A 24,322-nucleotide genomic window follows, 5' to 3' on the forward strand; every position below is an offset into this window, starting at 1 on the left:
AGACAATTATTCTAAAGGAAAGAAATAGTCATGATGGTACTTTCACATTTTCTGCAAAATTTCCATGCATTGAAAAAAGCATCAATGAAATAATACAAGACAATCAGAAAATGCAGTGAATTCAATGTCCCCAAACCATTGAATTGTTTTTCTAGCACCCCACAAAAAAGTGCTTTTTAGTATTGTTTTTGCTATTATTGTATTTGCTGTTGTTTTTTAAACATGAAGTGACATCTCAACCATTTGCCCTACAGCAGTGATTCTTAACCACCAGAAATTATTCAATTGCACTTAATTGGCCCAAAAACGATTTATTTACTGGTACGACAAATAGTGTATCTGTTCATCGATAGTGACAGACAGAATAAATTGCTCTTCCACTAAATGGCACAAGGTACATAAATGCTATTTGCAAGGAGTAGGGACCGAGTTCTACTGTCAGTAGCAAAACTCGCGCATACACAAGATGGCAGCATAGCACTATTTAAGTTTAAATGAAACTCCTCATCTCACATCAACATATTTCCTTGATACCAAGATGCCAATGAATAGTAAAAAAAAATAGATTTTTTCGAAAAAACATTATGTTATCACGTAGTCAAAAATACATCTGAAGCACAGTTGCCGCATGGTTCCATGGTGTAATGGTTAGCACTCTGGACTCTGAATCCAGCGATCCGAGTTCAAATCTCGGTGGAACCTGAATTTTCTTACTTTCCTTTATTCATTTTCATTTTGCATTTTCAGTTCACAACTATTTATTGCTGGAAGAAAATGCAGTAGTTGACCTTGCTATTGAAAAGTATGAATTGACTAAAACAAACCTACGTTTCAAAACAAAAGCCGAAACTTCACGGGTGCTTCTCAAATCCCTTTTCTGTAGAGAGTTCAAAACGTACACGTACTATATGATAGCCGTTGCTATTGTAAAAATGAATGACGTTTGAAAGTTTGTGACGTTCGTTCATTTGCGGGCCATCGGCTCTTCGTGCACCGGAAGTAGCCTTTCTCGCCGAATCACGTTCACCATAAACTTGCCAAAATCAAGATGGCAGCAGCGATGGACGTAGACGCACCCAGCTGCTCCAGTAGCGGAGCAAGCAAGAAGCGATTTGAAGTGAAGAAGGTATGGCTTCGTCAGTCATGGAGAGCTAACGTGTGGATAAAAGCCACAGCTTTCATCGGCATCAACAGGCTAGCCATCTCGCGTCAATTAGCATGCTAAGTTGCTAACACTATAGTAGCGCTGCTGCTGAGTTAGCGTGCCTCAAGCGGCGTGAATTTGTGCTTCTCGTTTATTGAAAAATCTAATGGTTTTGTTTACGAGAGGTTTTTGTGTAGAAAATAACGACGACACCGTCTGTGTGCAATAAGTATTGGGTCTTATGCTAACCACGAAACAATGGAGCATTTTAGGATAATGATGCCTAGATTCGAGGCGCTATTTTTTTAAAAATTATAATTAAAAAGATCAGTGGAAGATGAATTATTCACAAATCTTTGGAAAACATATATGTGCATCACATGGTTAAACATAAATAGACAAATACAAATGTACTTCCTTAGTAGCACAAAACCTGTCGGTGACATGTAAACACTCCTGCAGCACTTACTCTGTTTTAAGACTAAACGTTGTCTTATGTGGGCTGCCTTTGCTGGTCTCAGGTGTGAAGGTGGTGAATATAATGAAGGAATAAGAAAGTGAGTCATAGCTAAAGCAATAGGCAGCTAACGCAGCGCCTGAAAGTGACTATGTTGTCATTAGGGTACATTCAATTTTCACATGGTACAGAGGTGTATGGAATACAAATACATGTACCGTTACACCCAAGTAAAAACTTCCCTGTCAAATGCCTGTCAAAAAAGGGAAGTCTGACCTGGGATTCACATTGACTATTTGAGTGTACAGGGGATCCAGATGAGTAAAGTCATAATTACAGTACATATTTGTATGAAAAACACAGGTAGGCCATAAATATAAAACAATCAAATGAAAAATATGAAATACGGTGGTAACTTAGCATACCTTTTTGTGCCGCATCACTATGTCTTCCTACATGTCATTGCACGCCCTTCATAACCTCAAAATGTATGCCGGTACCATCGTAATAGGAGGACCCCTGTCATTGTTTTAACCATCTGGATGCGACCCAAACTTAGTGGGTCCGCGGCCCACCAGTTGAGAATCAATGATTTAGTCTAACTTTGTTCCATTTCGCTAAGTGTCTTGCAACTAATCTCAAATTAGATTTGTAACCATAAATTATGGCAATAACATACTTAAAGCACAAGAAACCTATCATACAATGGGCTCTAGTTAGTTATTTATAAAATTCTGACTTGAGAGTTTAATTAAATGGGCTGGACTAACAATTGTTTTATTTTCCTCACTAGTGGAATGCTGTGGCACTGTGGGCCTGGGACATTGTTGTGGATAACTGTGCTATATGTCGAAACCATATCATGGATCTTTGTAAGTTCACCCGTAACACACACACACACACATTGAAAACCTGCACTTGCTTTGACACCATTATTTTAATTTGTGAGTGTGACAAAATTTGCTTACATGTTGTCTCATGTCCATTTGAACAAAGCCGGTCAATTTGCTAAAAAAAAAAATCCAGAAACCAAGCAGCATACAACTGTTTGACAATGTAAGTTATTTACATAAAAAATGCCAAGCAAATGTTTTATCTGTGAGAACATGTTTACTTGACTTTAAGGGAAGATCCAAATATCAGACAATGAGAGATTTAAATAAATGATGAAAACAAAAGTCACATAACAGATCAGTTCTTAAGGCTGCTGTTTTGAAATTCGGTTTTAAAGAAAGAAAACTGAAGTTAGCTTTTTCAAAGACTGGCTTTTACATGGAAAACAATGTTCTGACATTGAGGAATTAGAGGAAAAGACTGTCATGTAAATGGCAAGATGACAACAATAAAAGATGAAACAAAAAAGAAACCCATTCATTGGAGATGGAGCTGTAGTTATGCAGCATGTCTAAAGAGCAATTGCAACTATGAAGTTCTGGACAGGAAAAGGATGATAAACTCGATTATCGATGATAAACTCTGTAAGGAACTTGTAAAAGGTATGTTGAATACCATAGCCCAAGTATGAATCTATTTAGAATAACGCTAAATATTGCTTTCCATGTTTCTCGAGGCTGTTTAGTAATGTTATTTTGAAAATAAAATGAACTGACACAAATATCTACTGTCTGAAGGCCATTTGTGAGAACACATGGAATTAGAATTGTAAAATTTCAAATTAGTAGTCACGCTTATTTGGTGAGAGATGTGGCCTTTGCTTATTGCCACAGTAACAGTTCCAAGATGTTAACAGTATGTGATTTGTTTCCCCATCAGGTATAGAGTGCCAGGCCAACCAAGCTTCTGCGACGTCTGAGGAGTGCACAGTAGCCTGGGGTGTCTGCAATGTGTGTTTGACTGATTGACTGAACTGAAGCAAACTTGATAAGAACGCTTGTCCCCATAAAAGCTTCTCCGTCCAGCGAGGAAGCCAAAAAAACCAAACAAAACAAAATCTATTGGATCCTCATTGTGATGTTTTTAATGAAGACAGTTTTTTGAGGTGCTTCTATTCATTTGTTTTCTTTGTCATCCACAGCACGCCTTCCACTTCCACTGTATTTCCCGCTGGCTCAAGACCAGACAAGTGTGCCCACTTGACAACAGAGAGTGGGAGTTCCAAAAGTGAGTAAATTTGTGATTTAGAATTTTACATTACTTGCTTTTGACAAATATTTCTTTGTTGGAATGCCAATTTGTTCATTTTTTTTCCCTTTAGGTATGGACACTAGCTGGGATACTTTGACCTCCTCGGCTTTAGTTTTTTAGGTTTTACCCACAATGCATCTCTTCCCTTCCAGCTTTCTGTAATCAGTTGGGCATGCTTTGTTTTGTTTCAAATAAACAGGATTATGACATAACAGATTTGAGCAAAATTATATTTCTGATGACTGAAACCATGAAATGTGTTAGTAGGATGTCATCTGGTTCAATGCTGCACGATGAGCCTGACTTGGATGTTAAATGTTTATTTAAAATGCACTTACCTGGTCTAGTAGTGATGCAGACCTTTGGTGATAAATTAAAACTTGTACTCTGGAGAACAATTTTATTTGGATACTTTTTGTTGCTTTAATCACATGGTAGAACAAAGTAAAATGCAGAAAATATAGTGTATGTGGAAATTCCACTGCATGTTACGCCCCCCTTTTGTTGCATCCTTTTTCCTAAATGGATTGTTTACACAGGTCTGTTTTTTTAAAGATTTTTGCACAATTATTAAAAATAAACAAATTATACATTTCCTTAGTTTCTACAGCTTAATTGGACTCCACAAATGGTAAATTCAGTTGATTGGACATGATTTGGAAAGGCACACACCTGTCCATAAGGTCCCAGCTGACAGGTCATGTCAGCGTACAAACCAAGTATGAAGTCAAAAGGAACCCCCCCCCCCCAATTTGGAATAGGGCTGTAACACCCAAATGTGGAAAGTCAAGTGCTATGACATTTATAATTTGATATGTCCAAAACACACTTTTTCCAAGTATTTCTCTAAATCAGCTGCTTTAGTGTGGGGATGTGGATGTGTGAGGCTAAACTCAGTTGACAGTTCATTCTGAATACAAACAAAGCGACCGTTACTAAAGGTTTGTTTGAAAAAAAAAAAAGTTGCAATGTTAAATCATTTTTGAGTTGCAAAGGGCAATTGCAGTGTGAAATAAGACATCAAATATGCATTTGAGAAAAGAGCTTTATTAATTTTTCTCAAATGGGTAAGACACCAAACAATTTTTAATAACCAACAAAAAAAACTGGTTTGAATATTTGAACAAACTCTCGGTGGTGTTTAAATGGATGTAAAAATGGGTGAGTGAGTACAGGAGCTCTCACATTGGAAATGCCAGAAACAACTTTGTGGTTAAGTGCCAGCTAATTCAAGTCACAGAGGTCATGTAAATAGACCCCCTGGCTCCTCTCTGGTTGCTTTTTAGTACTGATGAAATAGCTTTCATTTGAATTCACCACCAGCTCCTCTAAAAACAAGCACTCCAATTAAGTGACCACCCGACAACGTTTGATATGCACACCATAGAATTATTGAAAACCCCTCAAAAGATTGTTGCAGCCCACAAAATCCTTGTCTCATCTTTGGTCCCCGTCTATGGCTGAGGTGCAGCGCCCCCAAACTTGGAGCTCAGCTTGGTGATGAGCGCCATGATCTTGGGGTTGTTCTGGTACTTCGCGATGTTAATTGGGTTCTGTGCCACATCCTGGAAGGCGACCATCACTTCCGGATCCTGTAGTGCGTCGCATGAGGTAAAAAGATTTTAATAACCTGCAGTACTTATTACAATGGAATGGCTATAACCTACTCACAACTTATCACATGGTTTCCCTACCAATGTAGTGTCCAGTAATAATCATTTCCGTCAGCAGAGGTCAGAACTGAGCAAAAGCGAGATGATTAATGGTTTAAAATGGCCTTTTTGAGACATGTTTTCTACTTTTATGTATTAATATATATAACAAAGTTTCCATGTTCTCCGATTGAGAGAGATTGCTGCCGCAAATATGTTCAGTATTTGTATACGCAAATATAAGAGCTTTCACTGTTATGCCGACGATACTCAGCTATACATGCCATTAAAACATATACGATTGCTCTAATCTGGAGTCTCGTCTTGCTTAGATTAAACAGTGGATCCGTAACTTTTTGCCCCTCAACACTGAGAAAGCTCTGCTGTAGATTATTGGACCTGCTTGACATAGCCACTTGTTTAAGGACACACCATTACCCAAAGTAAGGCAACTAAAAATCTCAGCGTTATATTTGACTCAACTCTCTCCTTTCAAAAGCACATTAAGAATATGACCAAAACTGCATTTTTTCCATCTTCGCAATATTGCTAAAATATGGCAAATCCTATCCACTAGTGACGCAGAGATCATAGTTCACGCACTCATTACGTTTCTCCTCAACTATTGTAACCTGCTGCTGTCTGGTCTTCCCATGTCAAGCATGAAAAGCCTGTAGTTAGTTCAAAACTCCAGGAGCTAGACTTGACAAAGACGAGAAAGTTCGATCATTATTTACCCCCATTCTCGCCAACTTGCATTTGCTTCCGGTATAGTTGAGATGGGATTTTAAGGTCCTGTTACTTACTCATTAAATATTACATGGGTTAGCACCCTCTTATCTCGCTGACTTAGTTGTACCGTATGGTTCGTCCTGAAACTTACACTCGCAAAATGCTGGTCTTTTGGTGACGCAGAGAACCAGAAACAAGTCCGCAGGCTCCTCAAGCATTTTCTATTCGGCTCCAGTACTCTGGAATGCTCTAGCTGCAGATATTACAGCTGCTACCTTAGTAGAAATGTTTAAATCCCAACTTAAAACTTCTTTCTACTCTTTGGCATTTAGTTAAAACTACATGTCAGCCTGTTTTACTGCCGCTTGTCCTCTCTCTTCCTGCCTTGTCTCCTGCTCAGAGAGAGGGTTCTGTACCGACCAACTGGGGCAAGATCTGAGGTGGACGACTTCCCCCCCGGGTTGTTGCCGTGGAGGATTCTGCTCTGACCGATCCTGACCAGATCCTGAGGCAGAACCACCGAAGGAGTCTATCCTGCGGCGCCTTTTCTCTTTAAATTGACTCTTATGCCATCTTAATGAACATTGTACAGCATCTTGCCATCGTAATCAACACTGTACAGCACCAGAATATGTGATGAATGTTGCCCACCTGACAACCATTTTTTCCTTGCTCAATTGGGGGGGGGGGTTAGATTTTAGGGGATGTCGTCAACCATTGCCATCTGTGGACCTGTGAATCCCTTTGAGACTCTTTCGTGATTTGGGCTATACAAATAAACTTGACTTGAGACTGAATGGTTAAATTGCTGTCATGTAAACCCTGACAGCTCCAGGGAGCAGTGACTCACCTGCATGGCGGTAAGCATCTCAGGATCCTGCAGGAGGTCATTCAGACCAGGCATGCCGGCAGCACCGCCTGGGAATCCACCAGGGAATCCTGCACCACCTGTGTCAAATCACATCTCAATTGGTCATGTACATTCAAAAGATTAAAGAAGGTCAAATTAAGTTCACCTGTAAAGGTTATAGTGCATTTTAGGTCCGTGCTGAAATTTCAAACGAAAGTCAAAAAGCCCTAACATTGTGTGAGTATGTATGTATGTGCACAGGGAACATATACAGAGTTGGGATCGCCATGAGCGACACTTCATTTGTTGCGCCAAATAAATAAATAAAACATACATTACATTGAACTGCTCTGATAATGCAAGCACAGTTTAGGAACAAATATCAATGGTGCGGTGGATTAATTAAATGGTTAAAAAAAAAAAAAAAAAAAGAAGCAGCCTAAATACAAGATTTTTCATTCCCACCTGGGAAGAATCCTGCTCCTCCTGGCCCTGCCCCTCCTCTGGCTTCCTCTTCCTGCAGGGAGGTGAAAGACTCTTCATTATATCGCTTTGCATACTGCATATCACCCGATTACAATCTGTTACCCCCCAACTGTGGCTATGAAACCTGCAAAAACAGAATTTTTCAAAGAGTTCTTGGATTGCAATGATGGCAGATCACCCAGATTATACTTAATGTTCCATTTTCCCAATACTACTCAACAGAACCTAGCAAAATGACAGACAGGGCCATCTTAGAAGCAGTGAAACGCTATACAGTGCACCACATTCAAATAAAAATTAAATATAGAACACCATTCCCTGAAACCTTGGTGGCCCACTATTTTGTACAGTAAATAGACCATACAGACTGTCCACACGTTCTCAGAGCATTTTTATATTACTGTTGTGTCTAATTTAAAGGTATCTTTAAAAAAGTCACACTTCTAAACTCGCATATTTCAATGAGGCATTGAAAGGTGCTTAAAGGCTATTGTTATTATACAATATCAAGGAAGTTAAGTCCATACTCTAAACCCATGTGTCAAAATCTCAATAGTCTTGCTTTTTTTCAAATTCTGTTTTTATGTTTTGTATAACATATTGAAGTGATTTGTCGCCTAATACGGATTCAAGAGGTACTTTGGCATTAGCTTCTAAACAGGGCAAAGCTATTCTTCTTCTGTCCGTTGGTATCTGAAATCAAAATCTGGGCTTCCGTTTAATGGAAGGGGAGATGAGCCTGTGCCAGTTACTGAACTGTTTTGAAGGTACCGCCACTGCTTATAATGGGAAAAGAAAGAGCATCCTGGACCATATATTTACTTCAACCTTAATACCAGCTATTATGGCTTTGTGACAGTTGCGTTTAAAATGTACAAATTCTTTTAGTAGTTCAGAATTCTAAACGTACTTTGAAATCAGCGTAAAAGCTAAATTCATCAAGCAGGGACAACAATTTGAAAAATCAAATCTAGATCTAAAGGGCACATATAGAAAATTACTTTTCAATTGCTTGTATACTAATAGCTCGGTTCCTCAAGTGCCTGCCCACCTATCAAGTGTGAAATTATCATTATTGGATGCCTATGTCTAAAAGTGTGAAGACATTTTAAGACACCTATGAACCACTTTAAATTGTGGAGAAAAATGGCATAAATCTCCTTTAATTACCGTATTTTCACGACCATAAGGTGCACCGTATTAAAAGGCGCAGTCTCAGTTATGGGGTCTATTTCTGTATTTAACAAATACATAAGGCGCACTGTATTATTGGGCGCAGGCAGGGTAAAAAGTACGCCATCTTAAATTAAAAAGGCAGCGGGAGCAAAACTGAGTTCGGTTGTACTTTATTGAAGTATTTAACAATGTACTCACGTTATTTTTTGATCAATCCTCATCCACAAATCCATCAAAGTCCTCATCTTCTCTATCTGAAATGAACAGCTGGGCAAGTTCTCCATCAAACATGCCGGGTTCCCTCTCGTCATTGTCGGAGTCAGTCTCGTTCCCGGGGGGCTGTTAAGCAATGATGCCTGCGTTTTCCTGCTTCCTCCACTTCAATCTTGAATTTGGTCGCGGCTGCTCGATTCCCATGTTTCTCCGCGTAACTGATATAGTTTGCACTTTAAACTGCTTCGTAAGAGTGTCTCTTCGTAGGTGCCATTTTCGGGGGTCCTTGGCCAAACCGATGTTTTGCACAATGCACTATATACCTACCGGGGGCGTGGCTTTAGCATCCTCTTTCACGCGCACCCTTCCCCCTTTAACGTCCGCATGCTGTCCTCAGTCACGTCCGCCTTTCCTCTATATAAGCAGCGTGTCGGCAGGAAATGCTCCCAGTCAGTCAAGCGGAGCGCTCATCCAAGTCACACAACAACATTTACAGATTTTGGAACTCGGTGCACACATAAGGCGCGCCGCATTATAAGGCGCCCCGTCCATTTTGGAGAAAATGTAAGACTTTTAGGTGCACCTTATGGTCGTGAAAATACGGTATATATTTTTTTAAACTAACAACTCACCTTCTGAGCCCGAGCGTGCTCTTCCTTTGCTTTTTTTATACGCTCCTGTTTCTCCCTGATCTCCTTCTCTTCCCTCTTGCGTTCATATTTGCGCCGGTGCTCGATTATTCTGTTAGCCTGAAATGAAAAGGGTACAACACTAGCATCATATCTATACTTCATTCTGAACTTGAATATATGAAGACGTGAGTCCTATACTGGGTGAAATTAGGACTGCACGAGTCTCAAACTTGAATAACTCCTTGAGAAATAAAATAGAAATTGCACTTTTCAGGACAAAATATTTTGACTTCCCCAACCAACTACTAACTATCCATGAAAACGTTCCCCCCCCTCTCCCCCAAAGCGACCTAATTTAAACTATATTCTATCTGACCTTTGGTTGGACCTCTTTCAGCAGTGCACTGGCATCCTCATCATAATCCAGTTTACATGCTGTGGCCAGATCCCGGGCTGCCTCCTCCCAGTGGCCCAACAGCCTGAAACATAACACATAAATCACTAATTTATTGTCTGTTAATACAATAAATATTAACAATGCAAATAGTTGTCCATCTTGTGCTCTCTTATTTTGAAAGGGAAGTAAAACAAAAAGATAATTAAAGACAGCAGCGCTACTGTTAATTTTGGCCCTGTGAACCAAATCAAGTGCAGAGCTACACCATGACAAACTACAACCACAATAACAAACGGCATCAATCACAACTGAACATTATCTTCATAATAGCAGTTTCTATAATCCCATATTCCATCTGAAAGCCAGACAATAAAGGCACCTGTGAGCTTTCCCCCTCCACTTGTAAGGCTGCGCTGAGTCCGGATTGATCGTGATGGCTCTGTCACAGTCTCTAATGGCTGCATTGGGTTTCTGCATCTGAATGTAAACGCTAATATGGAGAGAGGACAGCACATGAGACTACCATCTCAAATTGTTCCTGGAGAATCCAATCATGGCATTTAGGCAATCTCACCTTGCCCTCTTTGCGTACATAATGGCAACACAGGGATTCAGCTTGATGGCCTCAGTGAAAAGATCCAGAGCTTTCTGTAGATCTCCTACAAAAAAAAAAAAAAAAAAAAAAAAAAAAAAAAAAAAAAAACACACGACCAAAGCAGAGAGATTTTAAGAGTGCCGAACTCTGCCAAGGCAAAAAGGTAATGCTACATTCTTCTTATCTTAGGAGCTAGTGTAAATACTTTGGCTGTGGTTCAGAATCTCTTCATATCCACTATATAGTGCCCTATAAAGTGAGTTTGCCATTTTGTTTTGCTGTTTGACTTTGTTAGCATTGATCAGAATTTTCACAGTGAAATAAGAAAAATCTTGGATCCACACAAAAACGTAATGATTTTTATGTCACATTCCCCCTTTCGTATAAATCACTGACAGCATTTTGAGTTATGCTAAACGCAGGTGACAACCTGCTGTTGTACGTTTTGCACGTCAATATTCACTAACCTCCTCCAAGAGCATCAATGGCTTCCATCTTCTTGTCATTGGCCCTGTCCATCATCTCTTCTGTCACCTGAACGAATGCACTCACCCTTTTAATTTTCATAGCTGAATTGTTCATTTATTTGCATATTTAACAGGGAGAATATTTCACCTCAACATTATCTGGGTCTCCCATTTCCTGTGGTTCATCTGTGTCTGGTTCAATGACACCCTCGAGGTCTTTTTCTGAAAAAGCAAGGGTTCATTCAGGGAGGACTTGAACTGTTTTTTTTTTTCTTCCAGGGACACTGCTTACAATGACATTGCACTACAGCCAATTCTACAACAGAAATCATTTTTCCCTACCCAATAAACAGCATTTCTCAACGGATTGTAGCCATTGAACATTAAAATGAGAGGCTAATGATGGATAAATAAAAACATAGCAAGACAGCTCCAAAAAATGATTGAGGGAATCTGGAGCATTAATGTGAAAATAATTACCAAGTTCACTCTCCTCACTCTCAGATGAATCTGGTGGCACAGGCTCAGTTGGGGAAGCTGTAGAGGTCGGAGGAGGACCGCAGGGAAACTCACCCTACAAGCCAGAGAGTACTATAAACCCCCCAAAAACTATCAAATAATTAGTTTTGTTTTAATTACACCTTTAGATTAGACTAGCTCAGTCTTGTCCTGAGTATTAATTTCATGCTATAGGCTTAATATCTGCCATATCTACATCTCTAATACTGTTCGTATAAATAACAGACACACACAGGTGCCTCTGAAAACACCCAAATAATTATCCGCTGTTCTAGTAGGCTTTTCAGACATGTTTTGCTTTCTAGCAGAAGCCTGAAAGTTTTGTGCTCACACTGTTCAAAACAAGGCCCCAGTTACACCTGACGAAAAGCAGGCCCGAAGCATGGTGGGAGCAGCATCATGCTTGTTTAATAATTATTAAATGCTGAGTCACAAAAGCCCCCCCCAAAAAATATTCTTTACGCCGCTATTAATTAATTTCACACAAAGAACAAAACAAATCAAGTAATTGACTTTTACCTATTCCGGAACGCTATTAGTTACTATCGTTTAAAACGTTACCAACTTGTTTGTTTTTCCCTACTGAAGTGCAGTCACAAGAAGGCTATTGCATTCATCATCAATTATTAATGTTATCTGTATTGTTAGTAAAAGTACAAACCACGATGACAAACTTAAATTAATTGATCCCTTATCTACTTCACACATTTATAAATTTGAACACCCGCCTGGTACTGTGTTATATTAAGTCACAAAACCTACTATGAGCATTTGGGTAAATGATCAAATAAAAGAACTATGCATTACCTGGCAATGACTCTTGGGGGAGGATTGAGAAGGTATCTTTGCACCCATGCTGCAGGGTGGACACAACATTCTTGTGAGCAATACCAAATTGAACGTAAAACATACCGGGGGTGAAATTTAAGGTCTTACGTACATCTAACCAACAATTAAGATGTGCATTATTACTTCTGAAAAGACTGAACAGCTTTTCAAAACCTCATGCGGGCGTGCACAATGTTTTGTAAAATGCCTGGACCTGGCGGGCACGTGGTCAAATTTTTGGATTATTTTTGGTGAAATATTGACATGCATATAAAACGACCACAGTGTATGTGACCCGGAACACACATTGCAGTTATTTGTCTGCTTTTAAGAGACACAACTGACCTCTGCAACCAGCTCCGGAAGAAAGCCATCTCGGGAAGTTGCAGGATGGCGGGATTGGACTCGCATAGTTGCACGAAGCCCTTCAACTCTGCCACTTTTCGAGAGTCCATGCTTCGTTCTCTGTCACGTCCAACACGCACTGCGTGTCATCATAAAAACAAACCGCTCAAAAAAAGTGCACCAAGTTGAAGCGCAATGCCCGTTTACCGTTGAATAGCTTAGCCGTTACATGCTAACGTGCAAGCACGGACCGCACGTACACTTTATTTGATTGACGTAGGCACACATTTTGTGAGAAATGACTCAACTTGAACACATTAACTCCAAACCCGAAGCAGTTTGTACAGCGAGGCACTCATAATGGCAGAAGGGTAAAACAGAAGTTTCTAGAGATAAAAACCACGAATTTGACGCATGTTAGCTTGCTGTAATATTCCCCAAATGTATTATATCAGTAAAACCAAATAAGATTGTATGTTAAAGCATTGAGGTGAGTAATGAAAAGAAATGCACCTGTGCAAGGACTAGCAGATTTAACGCAGAATGTGAGAAAGCAGAAGGTGGGAGTCGATATTCAACGTCGCAAATATGCTCCCTTGGCGCAGGCGTCACTCCCGTCTTTTCATTCAGGCACAGAATCGGACAGTCCCGTGATTAATTTGAACGTGCTCGCCCCGATCTTTGTTTTACAGGCCTAAACCTAAGTATTTTAGCAGCAGTCGGGGAAGGGAACGAGTCGAACGACAATGGTAATATTGTAAATAATACTAAAAGAAATAATTTTTAAAAATGCATACTATAATGTCCACGCATCATCATTATTATGGCTGGTGAAGTTTTTATATGGTTGCTGTAGGATATTAGTACGGGACCCCCCCCTGAGGGTACAGATGACTAAATTGAGGGAACGGATTACTAAATTGAGGAAACAGATTATCAATAAATTTTATTTTTCTCATATTTTGGCACCAGGGGGGCTCCGTACCAAACTAATACTGTATGGACTGAAAAACTAATTGCCCACACCGAATGCCGCTTTGAATCGACCAATCGTAGCCATGCATGCTGGCTCAAACCTCTGTACGGCAAAATTCAGGGTGTAAATATCACATTTTCAGTCGGCTGTTAGCAACCGGCTAGCGAGGTAGCTGTCAACTGACTCCGTAGCCAACTTCAATTATATAAAACACTTTAACTTTGTAAGGTTATGGGCTGTTGTTGTCTTTAAATATCCTATACACATAATTCCTTTGAAAACTACTGTCTTCCTCAGCACTGTAGTAAACGGCATGTGTCTGTGACCTGTGGTTGAGAGGCAGCGAAGATGGTGACCTACGGAGGCAGTGCGCTCCTCAGGGCTGCTGTCACACTACTGCCAAGCCCAAGCTGGAGTCGAGGTGATTTTAAAAGTATATCTTCCGATAATTAAACTAAATCTTAAGCGAAAGAATTTGAAAGTTAGCCCACATATTCTTTTTATTGAAACGTCTAGTCGTTGGTAAACCTGTCAAGACAAAACACTAACGCTTCAGTCCCTTAAAACGGTCCGTAATAATTACAGGGTTGAACTCTGGGATATGGACAAAATGTTATATCCTGATGTAGGTAATTTTATATCCTGATAACGATATATATCCTGAAATACCTTTTCTTAAAATTACATGAAATTAATGGCAATTTTCTGTGATCTGTTCAGTTATTTATAAAATATGTTGTATAGACAACACAATAAAATAAATTAAAGATCATTTATTTAGTACTTGTTTTTTTTCACAATATACTTAATCTTATTCATGTAATTATTATCGATGGGCGTGAATGTGGTTGTGAGTGCCGATTGGCTGGCAACCTGTCCAGGGTGTACCCTGCCCCTTGCCCCAGCGAGGATTGGCTTCAATTCACAATTAACCCTAACAAGGACCACCGCTAAAGAAAATGGATGAATGGAGAGCTGGAGTAATATCAACCCCTCAAAAAAAATCGCGTTTGTGAAAGGAAAGTTGTCCTACAAAAAGTAATACCTCTCCATTTTAAAATAATTGAAAGGTGTTATGTTTCTCTTTATAGGATGCGTGTGGTGTCCATGCAGGAAATTTTCTGTTAAACCAGGAGGCCTGAAACCAAAGACAGTTCCTGCTCGCTACCTTGGCCAGCCAAGCCCTTTCACTCATCCGCACCTCATCAAACATGGTTAGCATCGTTTATGTTCTACTACTTCAAAAAGCAAACACATCACCTGTCCAGTGTATTTTTTTTGGGGGGGGGGCTACATTGATACATAGCAGGGAAGACCCAGTATTCCCTTTTACTGTCCAATGTGCTAAATCCCCATATCGCTTCCAACAACAGCGTATTGAATTATACAGACGATACAAATTCCAACATAGATCAACTTAATATCTTACATTATTTTTCCTTCTCAGGTCACATGTTTGCCTGGCCAATAAATAAATGGCATACTCCAACCACTTCCACTAAAGCGGAGTTAACACATACTGATTGTTGAGACATATTTTTTAAATGTTAGAGACTCCACACATGACGAGAAAAAAAAAATCACCATGTGTTCTTACAGCTGTTAGTGTGTATTGTACTTCGGATTAGCAACAACACGCGTAACACCACACACAAAGACGATTTCTGTTGTAGTACAAAGACTGACCTGTGAGAGACAGCATGGTGCCACAGGGCATCCAGCTGCCTAAAAATACAAGGAAGAAGAAAGTGAAGACGCTAGCGTAACTGTTATCTGGTAATTAAAGTTCAGTTCCAAACTCTTCTCCTTGTCATTTTTACTGCAGTAAATGTCCTGGAAGACACGTTGTATAAACACTCAACACAACCAGTTGCTTGCCTATTTGTATCCATCATCATTCACGTCACGTCACAATCAAGAAGTCCGTGGCTATGGGAAACTCTGTGTTGACCACACACACATAAGATATGAGATAGCAAATATTGACCAGGTTAAATAGTATTGATTGTCGTGGCAGACAGTTTTCGAGCAAATCAGGGAGGAAAACCACTCATAACAGTTAATCCCTCAGGATAATCTTTTAGGGACATCTGAGAATCAGGAATTTGCAGATTTTTCACATTTCCCAATTTTGGCCCAGTTCTGGTGGGTATGTGTCTACCCCACTTTAGCTGTTTGAATGGCAAGTTATGGGCGATGGCTAAAGGCACCATACCCTGAACAGAGAACAGACAAGCAGAAGTCAGAGACACACTTTATGAAAATTGTTCTTTAAAACAACCCTATAAGGATTATCAGACAAGTTTGTTACACATTATTTTGTAACCGAATAACTGCGCTTTATTGAATACAAAATAGTATCATTTCTTCTTCTCGTTCAGCTTCAAAAGCCCTTTCAGTACAGTGTGCCCTTATCTGTTTGCGATCATTGATGGCTCTACATCACTTCCACAAACTAGATCTAAATTCAACATGACAGCCTCAAACAAGACGCTATAAAAATATACAAGCACCCAAGGGGGCAGGATGAAGGGGTGGGGCAGTTTGAAAAAAAGTGGGATAACGAATATAAAAGGCAGACTGTGCTACGGTAAATTGTGAAAAATAGAAAACGGTCTAGCAACAGAGGAGTGCTTCTGTGTTTTTTAAGAGTAGGTGATGAGCTGTGCTATTTGATTCTCAGGTGAGGTAACGCCTGGCCTGAGCCAAACAGAATATGAACTCCGCCGGCACAGACTGGCCTCCCTCATCGAGGCCCAGTCGGACAAGCTTGGACCGTCTGCCTCCTCCAGCACTCATGTGCTCATCGTTTTGTCCCACCCGACCCGCTACATGACTAATGACATACCTTATCCTTTCCACCAGAACCAGGTGTGCTTGCATTCATTTTATTGTACAGTGAAACCTCTGAGGTCAAACGTAGGTCATCCTCCAATTTGTTTAGATTGTGAAACCCATGAGAAAAGGTGGAAATATAAATAATTTGTTCCAGTGTCAAACTCTCACCATCATTACTTAACTGTACAGGCAATGTTTTAAGGTACATTTTCACTACTTAACAGGCTTATAAAAGTAAAAAGTTTAATAATAAGACATAAAAACATGAAACATTCTTCACTTTAACGACAAATGCACAATACGAAGGTGATTGGTTTCCTTTGCTCATGCCCCTCACCCATCAAATGCTTTTCTTGTCACCCAAGTGAAAAAGAAGATAACCAATATAAACATTAAAAACAAAGCAGATCTTCAGGTCTTAAATTTGGTAACAAGCAAAAATACATATGATCAGACTTTAAATGTACGTGTCCATACTTCATGTAACGTCCAGAATATAGTCTTCTATTTTTAAATGTTTCCTCTTGACACCCCTTGTTGAGGCTGGTGCTTCTTTTGGAATAATTGGAGTGAAAAAAAACCCAGAGAAAAAGCAAAACATTCATATGATGGTCTCTGAAAAGGTCTCGTGAGGTCTGCTGAGGTCTGGCGCAACATGCTGACGTCTGATATGATGTCACGCATGATGAAAATCCAAAGATTTGTGCAGCTTTAGTGGTGTATTTTTCCTGGTAAAATTATTATTCCAATGGCATCAGGGACTTGACTTTGGAGGTTCATATCAGCCATATTCAAATATGAGACGTCTGCAATTTTGCTTTTGACAATCAACTATGTGTAAAACTTTGCCTAGGATTTCCTCTACCTGTGTGGCATCTTGGAGCCTGACAGTGCTTTGGTTCTGTATGGGAAAGGGCGGCCAGACCAGGCCATCTTGTTTGTTCCCCGCAGAGACCCAGGCAGGGAGCTGTGGGATGGACCGCGATCAGGGAAGGATGGAGCTGCTGCTTTGACTGGCATAGAGAGGGTTCATAGCACAGAAGAACTTGGAGTGGTGCTCAAAAGCCTTAAAGGTGGGTTGATTGTGAAGATGCAGTTCCTCCCCTTGAACAATTACATCATCTTGAATTCTCTTTTCAGAGAATGATTGATGGAATTTGGCATTTATATGGAATAGTATAATATTATTGGAACTGCCTCACCCACCACTTAGTTGTGTTAGCACAAGCATCGTAGCCAACATCACTCACTGACTGTTCCGTGTTGGACATGATTGTGCTGATCTCAGTGTTTAGCACCTTACACCTCTACATTTACAACTCGCACGAACTCAATTGAACTATTCGGCATATTCAGAAAGTCACAAGACCAAACCCGGAAAACAGGTTAGTAGACGTCCTGTGTGTGTAGCAAACTATGGTAACTACGGGCTGATGACATGGTTGGAACTCGTAATTGCTAACATTGTGTTTTCTATATTGCTGCCGACAAAAAGTTAAATACATGTAGAGTGGTGGTGGATAGGGACCGGGCTGCACCGTGAATAGCAAAAATCCATGGATAATTGATAGCTAATATAATTACATTTAACAAAATAATGCTACCCCAAAAAAATCTTGAATAAGGTGAGATAAACCACGAATAAGCATGATTAGGGTTAGGTCCCCCCCCAAAAAAATAGAAAAGATATTGGATTTATTTTTTAATACATTGAAAATAAATGGAAAAAATTTGAATAAAATCCACGAATAGGTGAATCCGCAGGTGCCAAACCGCGAGTATGTGGGGGTCCACTGTACTGTATATTATTTATTCATGCATATATCATATGATATATGAGTCATTCCACTGAGGTGGTACACAATTTGTGATGGGTAAGAAAAATTTAAGAACTTGAATCATTTTGTTGCAAATATGTTAGTAAAATTTCTCTGAAGTGTACCAGTTACATTTAGGGGTTCATGGGATAAAAGCATACATAGTTTACTTAATATGACTATTATTTGACCAGTGGTCGCTTGTAACACTGACTCTAGATATGAACATCGAAAGCTGTTTATTGTATGAAAACCTTGGGAATTCTTCACACAAATACTAGGGTTAGAGTAGGTTCACAAACCAATTTATGTCCAGCTTGTTAACGCACCGCAAAGTATCGAGTAAAATATTTACTTGCGGCAAATATAGATGAGTGTAACATTGACTAAAAATACAAAATGGAAAATGAAAGACCTGAATACTAACAGGTATAAGTGAATGAATTCAGTAGATATCAGAACTGAATATTTCAATATCAGTTTCCTTACTTGGTATGATACCCTTCACAGTTAGACCATCAACTTGAAGATTGAACGTTGACATGTTCCATCACTTGCCATTTTTAACTTCCAATTCAATCATTTGACCAACTATGTTTATCTAATTGTTTGTACATGATAAACAATGTAAAGTCAACATTTTAGATCATAGGGAACATTAAGGTTGTTTATATTTTTATTTTAATTATTGCCATTCTTTACTGCTAAAACCCTAGATGTACCTTTTCAGTGTTATGCTTTGTCAGTTGGAAGTACACACAAAATTGTTTATGAAGAACAGCATACGTAGCTTTGACTGGGCTTTCTGCCAGTCAAACACATTTCCAGTTACACACACCATGGCATTCCAGAGTTTCAACATGTATTCTAAATACTAATCCTTGACTGAACAATACTATGCTTTCAAAGTGTTAACACATAGTTCTGAACACAATGTCTCTACAGAAGTCAGTGTTAGTAAACGATAATACAGCCATTTAGACCTGTGCGTAATTTTGACCCCAGCGGTCTTTGCCAGTGCCCATGTCATGTTACTAGCACCAGTAACAATCCACAGTGCACCACAGAACATCGACATTTTTATCAACAAAGTAAATCATATGTTTTGATCAAAGATAGTTAAAAACGTTTGACAGGAGGTCTTTATAATTGGAACCGAATCCAAAGTATGCGCGTAATCATGACCACATCCCTTCCCATGGGCTCACCACCTGTGGGAGGGGCCATAGGAGTCGGGCGCAGTGCGAGCTGGGCGGTGGCCGAAGGCAGGGATCTTGGCGATCCAATCCCCGGCTACAGATGCTGGCTCTAGGGACGTGGAATGTCACCTCTCTGGCAGGGAAGAAGATGATGTGTGAGGTCGAGAAGTTCTGACTAGATATAGTCAGACTCGCCTCCACACACAGCTTGGGCTCTGGTACCAGTCCTCTTGAGAGGGGTTGGACTCTCTTCCATTCTGGAGTTGCCCACGGTGAGAGGCGCCGAGCAGGTGTGGGTATACTTATTGGGCCCCAGCTCGCCGCCTGTACGTTGGGGTTCACCCCGGTGGACAAGAGTGTAGCCTCCATCCGCCTTTGGGTGGGGGGACGGGTCCTGACTGTTGTTTGTGCCTACCAAACAGGAGTTCAGAGTACCCAACCTTTTTGGAGTCCTTGGAGGGGGTGCTGGAGAGCGCTCCCGCTGGGGACTCCATCGTTCTGGGGGACTTCAATGCTCACCTGGGCAATGACAGTGAGACCTGGAAGGGCGTGATTGGGAGGAAGTGGATCATGTTCAGCGCCTCCATTGCTGAGGCGGCCGACCAGAGCTGTGGCCGTAAGGTGGTCGGTGCCTGACGTGGCGGCAATCCCCGAACCCGTTGGTGGACACCAGCGGTGAGGGATGCCGTCAAGCTGAAGAAGGAGTCCTATCGGGCCTTTTTGGCCTGTGGGACTCCTGAGGCAGCTGATGGGTACCGGCTGACCAAGCGGAATGCAGCTTTGGTGGTCGCTGAAGCAAAAACTCGAGCATGAGAGGAGTTCGGTGAGGCCACGGAGAAAGACTTCCGGACGGCTTCGAGGAAATTCTGGTCCACCATCTGTCTCAGGAGGGGGAAGCAGTGCACCATCAACACTGTGTATAGGATGGAGGCGCTGCTGACCTCGACTCGGCACATTGTGAGCCGGTGGGGAGAATACTTCGAAGACCTCCTCAATTCCACCGACTCGCCTTCCCATGAGGAAGCAGAATCTCGGTTCTCTGAGGCAGGCTGTCCTATCTCTGGGGTTGAGGTCACTGAGGTGGTTCAAAGCTCCTTGGTGACAAGGCCCCGAGGGTGGATGAGATTTGCCCAGAGTTCCTAAAGGCTCTGGATGTTGTGGGGCTGTCCTGGTTGACACGCCTCTGCAACATCGCGTGGACATCGGGGACAGTGCCTTTGGATTGGCAGACTGGGGTGGTGGTCCCCCTTTTTAAGAAGGGGGACCGGAGGGTGTGTTCTAACTACAGGGGTATCACACTCCTCAGCCTCCCTGGTAAGGTCTATTCAGGGGTGCTGGAGACGAGGATCCGTCGGGAAGTCGAATCTCAGATTCAGGAGGACGACTGTGGTTTTCGTCCTGGCCGTGGAACAGTGGACCAGCTCTACACCCCCGGCAGGGTCCTCGAGGGTGCATGGGAGTTCGCCCAACCAGTCTACATGTGTTTTGAGGACTTGGAGAAGGCGTTTGACCGTGTCCCTCAGGGGCTCCTGTGGGAGGTGCTTCGGGAGTATGGGGTACCGAACCCCCTGATACGGGCTGTTCGGTCCCTGTACGACCGGAATCAGAGTTTGGTCCGTATATCCAGCAGTAAGTCGGACTCGTTTTCAGTGAGGGTTGGACTCCAGCAAGGCTACCTTTTGTCACCGATTCTGTTCATCACTTTTATGGACAGAATTTCAAGGCGCAGCCGAGGCGTAGAGGGGGTCCGGTTTGGTGGCCTCAGTATTGCATCTCTGCTTTTTACAGATGATGTGGTTCTGTTCGCTTCATCAAGCCGTGATCTCCAATTCTCACTGGAGTGGTTCGCAGCCGAGTATGAAGCCTCCAAATCTGAGACCATGGTCCTCAGTCGGAAAAGGGTGGTGTGCCCTCTCCAGGTCGGGGATGAGATCCTGCCCCAAGTGGAGAAGTTCAAGTATCTTAGGGTCTTGTTCACAAGTGAGGGAAGAATGGAACTGGAGATCGACAGGCGGATTGGTGCAGCGTCCGCAGTGATGCGAGCTTTGTATCGGTCCGTTGTGGTAAAGAAGGAGCTAAGGCGAAAGGTGAAGCTCTCGATTTACCGGTCGATCTACATTCCTACCCTCACCTATTGTAACGAGCTTTGGGCCGTGACCGAAAGAACAAGATCCCGGATACAAGTGGCCGAAATGAGTTTCCTCCACAGGGTATCCGGGCTCTCTCTTAGAGATAGGGTGAGAAGCTCGGTCATCCGGGAGGATCTCAGAGTAGAGCCGCTGCTCTTCCATATCGAGAGGAGCCAGATGAGGTGGCTGGGGCATATGATTTGGATGCCTCCCGGACGCCTCCCTGGTGAGGTGTTCCGGGCACGTCCCACCGGGAGGAGACCCCGGGGACGACGCAGGACACCCTGGAGAGACTACATATTTCGGCTGGCCTGGGAACACCTCTGGATCCCCCCGGAAGAGCTGGATGAAGTGGCTGGGGTGAGGGAAGTCTGGGCGTCGCTGCTAGAGCTACTGCTCCCGCGACCCGACCTCGGATAAGCGGTAGAAAATGGATGGATGGATGACCACATCCTCAACACTGCTGTGACTTGTAAATATTACTACAGAGTCAGCAGTGCAGTCAGGAGATATAGAAAACAGCTTGTGCACTAGTGATACAAAACGGTCGAAATTCATCAATCATTTCTCCTTCAACGAATCAAACAAGAAACCATCTAATTCTATACAAACTCGCTTTTCATCATTGCTAGTAACTTGACCGTTTGAGATCGAAGCTTGTAACATTTTGACATCATTTTCTTGAAAACACCTATGTTCCCATCAAGCTCACATGCTGCCGTATGCTGGTCATATGTAAACCGAAAATGGTTCTGGGTGATCGATGTTGCAAAATAGTCGACCGTTTTTGTTATTTTGTCCAAGTCGCTCGAACGAAAATATGACCGACACTTAAAAATGTAAGTCAATATTGTCTCCTACTCCTTCTGAAACAATCGATTGATCCTACTATGATTATTTTTGGAGATTATTGCATCAATTCCAAATAGTCGACGTAAAATGGTCGTTGTTTACAGTTATGAAATTGAGTGGCCACTTGCTCGTAATGCGTTTTGACCGACAAAGTTACGAGCACGATGCCTATTTCTAATAAGTGCCTCTAAGAAATCTTGTCGTGGAATGTCATGAACTTCTGTTGAGTGGTAGGCGCTCCCTTTTAGCAGATATTGGCGAAGTGGTTGCATGATTTGGCCGATATTTTTCACACTGTCCCTGTTTCCGTTGATGACTGCTAAAATGTCACACTTCGGCACTAGTCAAAAACCACAAAAATGCGTTTGACATGGTTTATCGCAAAATAATTGGAGGTGGTAAATTCTTGATACAATATTATTTTATATCTACATGTTGATACCTGATTACTGACGATACTGATGTGTGTTAATATTTGATGCCTTTTAATGTATTTTGCCGTTAATAATTGCTTGTAATATTTCACCACATCCGTGGAATGACCCATATGTAAACATGAACAAAGCCTCAACATCGGATATGGTCGTCTTTGATAGCCCTTGAAGACGTCTTGTGTAAAACAAAAGACATTGTAGATGTTTACTATTCCTACAGGTGCTTTGTCCCGGTCTCCTGTCATTGAGCTTCACCAGTTACATGGACTGGAAGGAAGTCCTTCGACCTGTTTTGCAGAATGCAGAAGTTGGTTGCGCCTAATCCCTATTCAGTCGCATCGGATAGTGTTTGTGGTTCTGCAACTGGTTTTCATTAGTTGTCGACCTTCTGCAACTCGTTTGGAGTTGCAACAGCATGGATGTTTACAGCCAATCAAAATGCCAGGTTATATCACACGATGTTTCGCAAACAAAAGTTATGTTTCTGGGTACCGCGCGAGATCCAGCCTATTCTTGCCAAGCTGTACCAATATACTGTACAGTGAACACCTGCTATTCGAAGGAGATAGGGACCAACCCCTGCCGTGAATAGCGATGGTGAGAAAATAATTTTTTAAAAAAATGCCCCTTTATCGTCATGAAAACGTATTTGGAGCTTTATCCACCCGCCCTCACCTCTCTTTGTATTCTCCGCCAACTGAGAAATACAGCTTCAGCAGCGAGGGCAATCTACACAGAGGCTAATAGTACACTTCCCAACTGTAGAGTGAGCTGTGGACCAAAACCGAAACAACCCACAGCTACTGTATTATCCATCACTACTGCAAACAGGAAGGGGCTCAGGGCTGATCCCTGATGCAGTCCCACCTCCACCTTAAATTTGACTGTCACACCTACAGCTCCCCTCACCGCTGTTCTGCTGCCCTCGTACATGTCCTGTATTATTCTAACATACTTCTCTGCCACGCCAGACTTCCGCATGCAGTACCACAGTTCCTCTTTGGGTACTCTGTCATAGGCTTTCTCTAGATCTACAAAGACACAATGTAGCTCATTCTGACCTTCTCTGTACTTTTCCATCAACATCCTCAAGGCAAATAATGCATCTGTGGTACTCTTTCTAGGTATGAAACCATACTGTTGCTCGCAAATACTCACTTATGTCCTGAGTCTAGCCTCCACTACTCTTTCCCATAACTTCATTGTGTGGCTCATCAACTTTATTCCTCTATAGTTCCCACAGCTCTGCACTTCACCCTTGTTCTTAAAAATTGGCACCAGCACACTTTTCCCCCATTCCTCAGGCATCTTCTCACACGGTACAATTCTATTGAACAAGCTGGTCAAAAACCCCACAGCCACCTCTCCTAGATGCTTTCGTACCTCCACAGGAATGTTATCAGGACTGACTGCCTTTCCATTTTTCATCCTCTTTAATG

General features: G+C 41.6%; 3 protein-coding genes and 1 non-coding gene across 9 annotated transcripts in view; 3 read left to right on the forward strand and 1 right to left on the reverse strand.

The window, feature by feature from the left end:
- Positions 1 to 630: 630 nt before the first annotated feature.
- Positions 631 to 702, forward strand: trnaq-cug (transfer RNA glutamine (anticodon CUG)). Its single transcript has one exon. It is a non-coding gene; the product is annotated as a tRNA-Gln (tRNA).
- A 264-nt stretch (positions 703 to 966) lies between these two features.
- rbx1 (ring-box 1, E3 ubiquitin protein ligase) lies at positions 967 to 3,960 on the forward strand. Its single transcript, XM_061748810.1, has 5 exons — positions 967 to 1,126; positions 2,395 to 2,473; positions 3,375 to 3,445; positions 3,637 to 3,722; positions 3,817 to 3,960. Exons 1-5 carry the CDS (start codon positions 1,049 to 1,051, stop codon positions 3,827 to 3,829), a joined length of 327 nt encoding a protein of 108 aa, XP_061604794.1. The 5' UTR covers positions 967 to 1,048; the 3' UTR covers positions 3,830 to 3,960.
- Positions 3,961 to 4,773: 813 nt separating this feature from the next.
- Positions 4,774 to 13,296, reverse strand: st13 (ST13 Hsp70 interacting protein). Its single transcript, XM_061748808.1, has 13 exons — positions 13,152 to 13,296; positions 12,639 to 12,777; positions 12,273 to 12,321; positions 11,427 to 11,520; positions 11,095 to 11,168; positions 10,947 to 11,013; positions 10,459 to 10,543; positions 10,264 to 10,374; positions 9,864 to 9,966; positions 9,488 to 9,604; positions 7,446 to 7,497; positions 6,981 to 7,078; positions 4,774 to 5,338 (listed from the first exon to the last, which is right to left on the reverse strand). The coding sequence occupies exons 2-13, from the start codon at positions 12,746 to 12,748 to the stop codon at positions 5,201 to 5,203; spliced, it is 1,098 nt and encodes a 365-aa protein (XP_061604792.1). The 5' UTR covers positions 12,749 to 12,777; positions 13,152 to 13,296; the 3' UTR covers positions 4,774 to 5,200.
- Positions 13,250 to 24,322, forward strand: part of xpnpep3 (X-prolyl aminopeptidase 3, mitochondrial) — a 28,548-nt gene continuing 17,475 nt past the window's right edge. Inside the window, exons 1-5 of one of the 6 annotated variants that reach the window (XM_061748803.1) lie at positions 13,250 to 13,387; positions 13,912 to 14,035; positions 14,706 to 14,828; positions 16,298 to 16,485; positions 17,306 to 17,525. In XM_061748803.1, the coding sequence (XP_061604787.1) occupies positions 13,963 to 14,035; positions 14,706 to 14,828; positions 16,298 to 16,485; positions 17,306 to 17,525 (604 nt within the window). In that variant the 5' untranslated portion in view covers positions 13,250 to 13,387; positions 13,912 to 13,962. Of the gene's footprint in view, positions 13,388 to 13,521; positions 14,036 to 14,705; positions 14,829 to 16,297; positions 16,486 to 17,305; positions 17,526 to 24,322 lie in introns of those variants that run through there. The other 5 variants (XM_061748804.1, XM_061748805.1, XM_061748807.1 and 2 more) reach the window with 5 other exon arrangements.

Source organism: Phyllopteryx taeniolatus, chromosome 16 (assembly GCF_024500385.1).
Source record: "Phyllopteryx taeniolatus isolate TA_2022b chromosome 16, UOR_Ptae_1.2, whole genome shotgun sequence".
Taxonomy (NCBI): domain Eukaryota; kingdom Metazoa; phylum Chordata; class Actinopteri; order Syngnathiformes; family Syngnathidae; genus Phyllopteryx; species Phyllopteryx taeniolatus.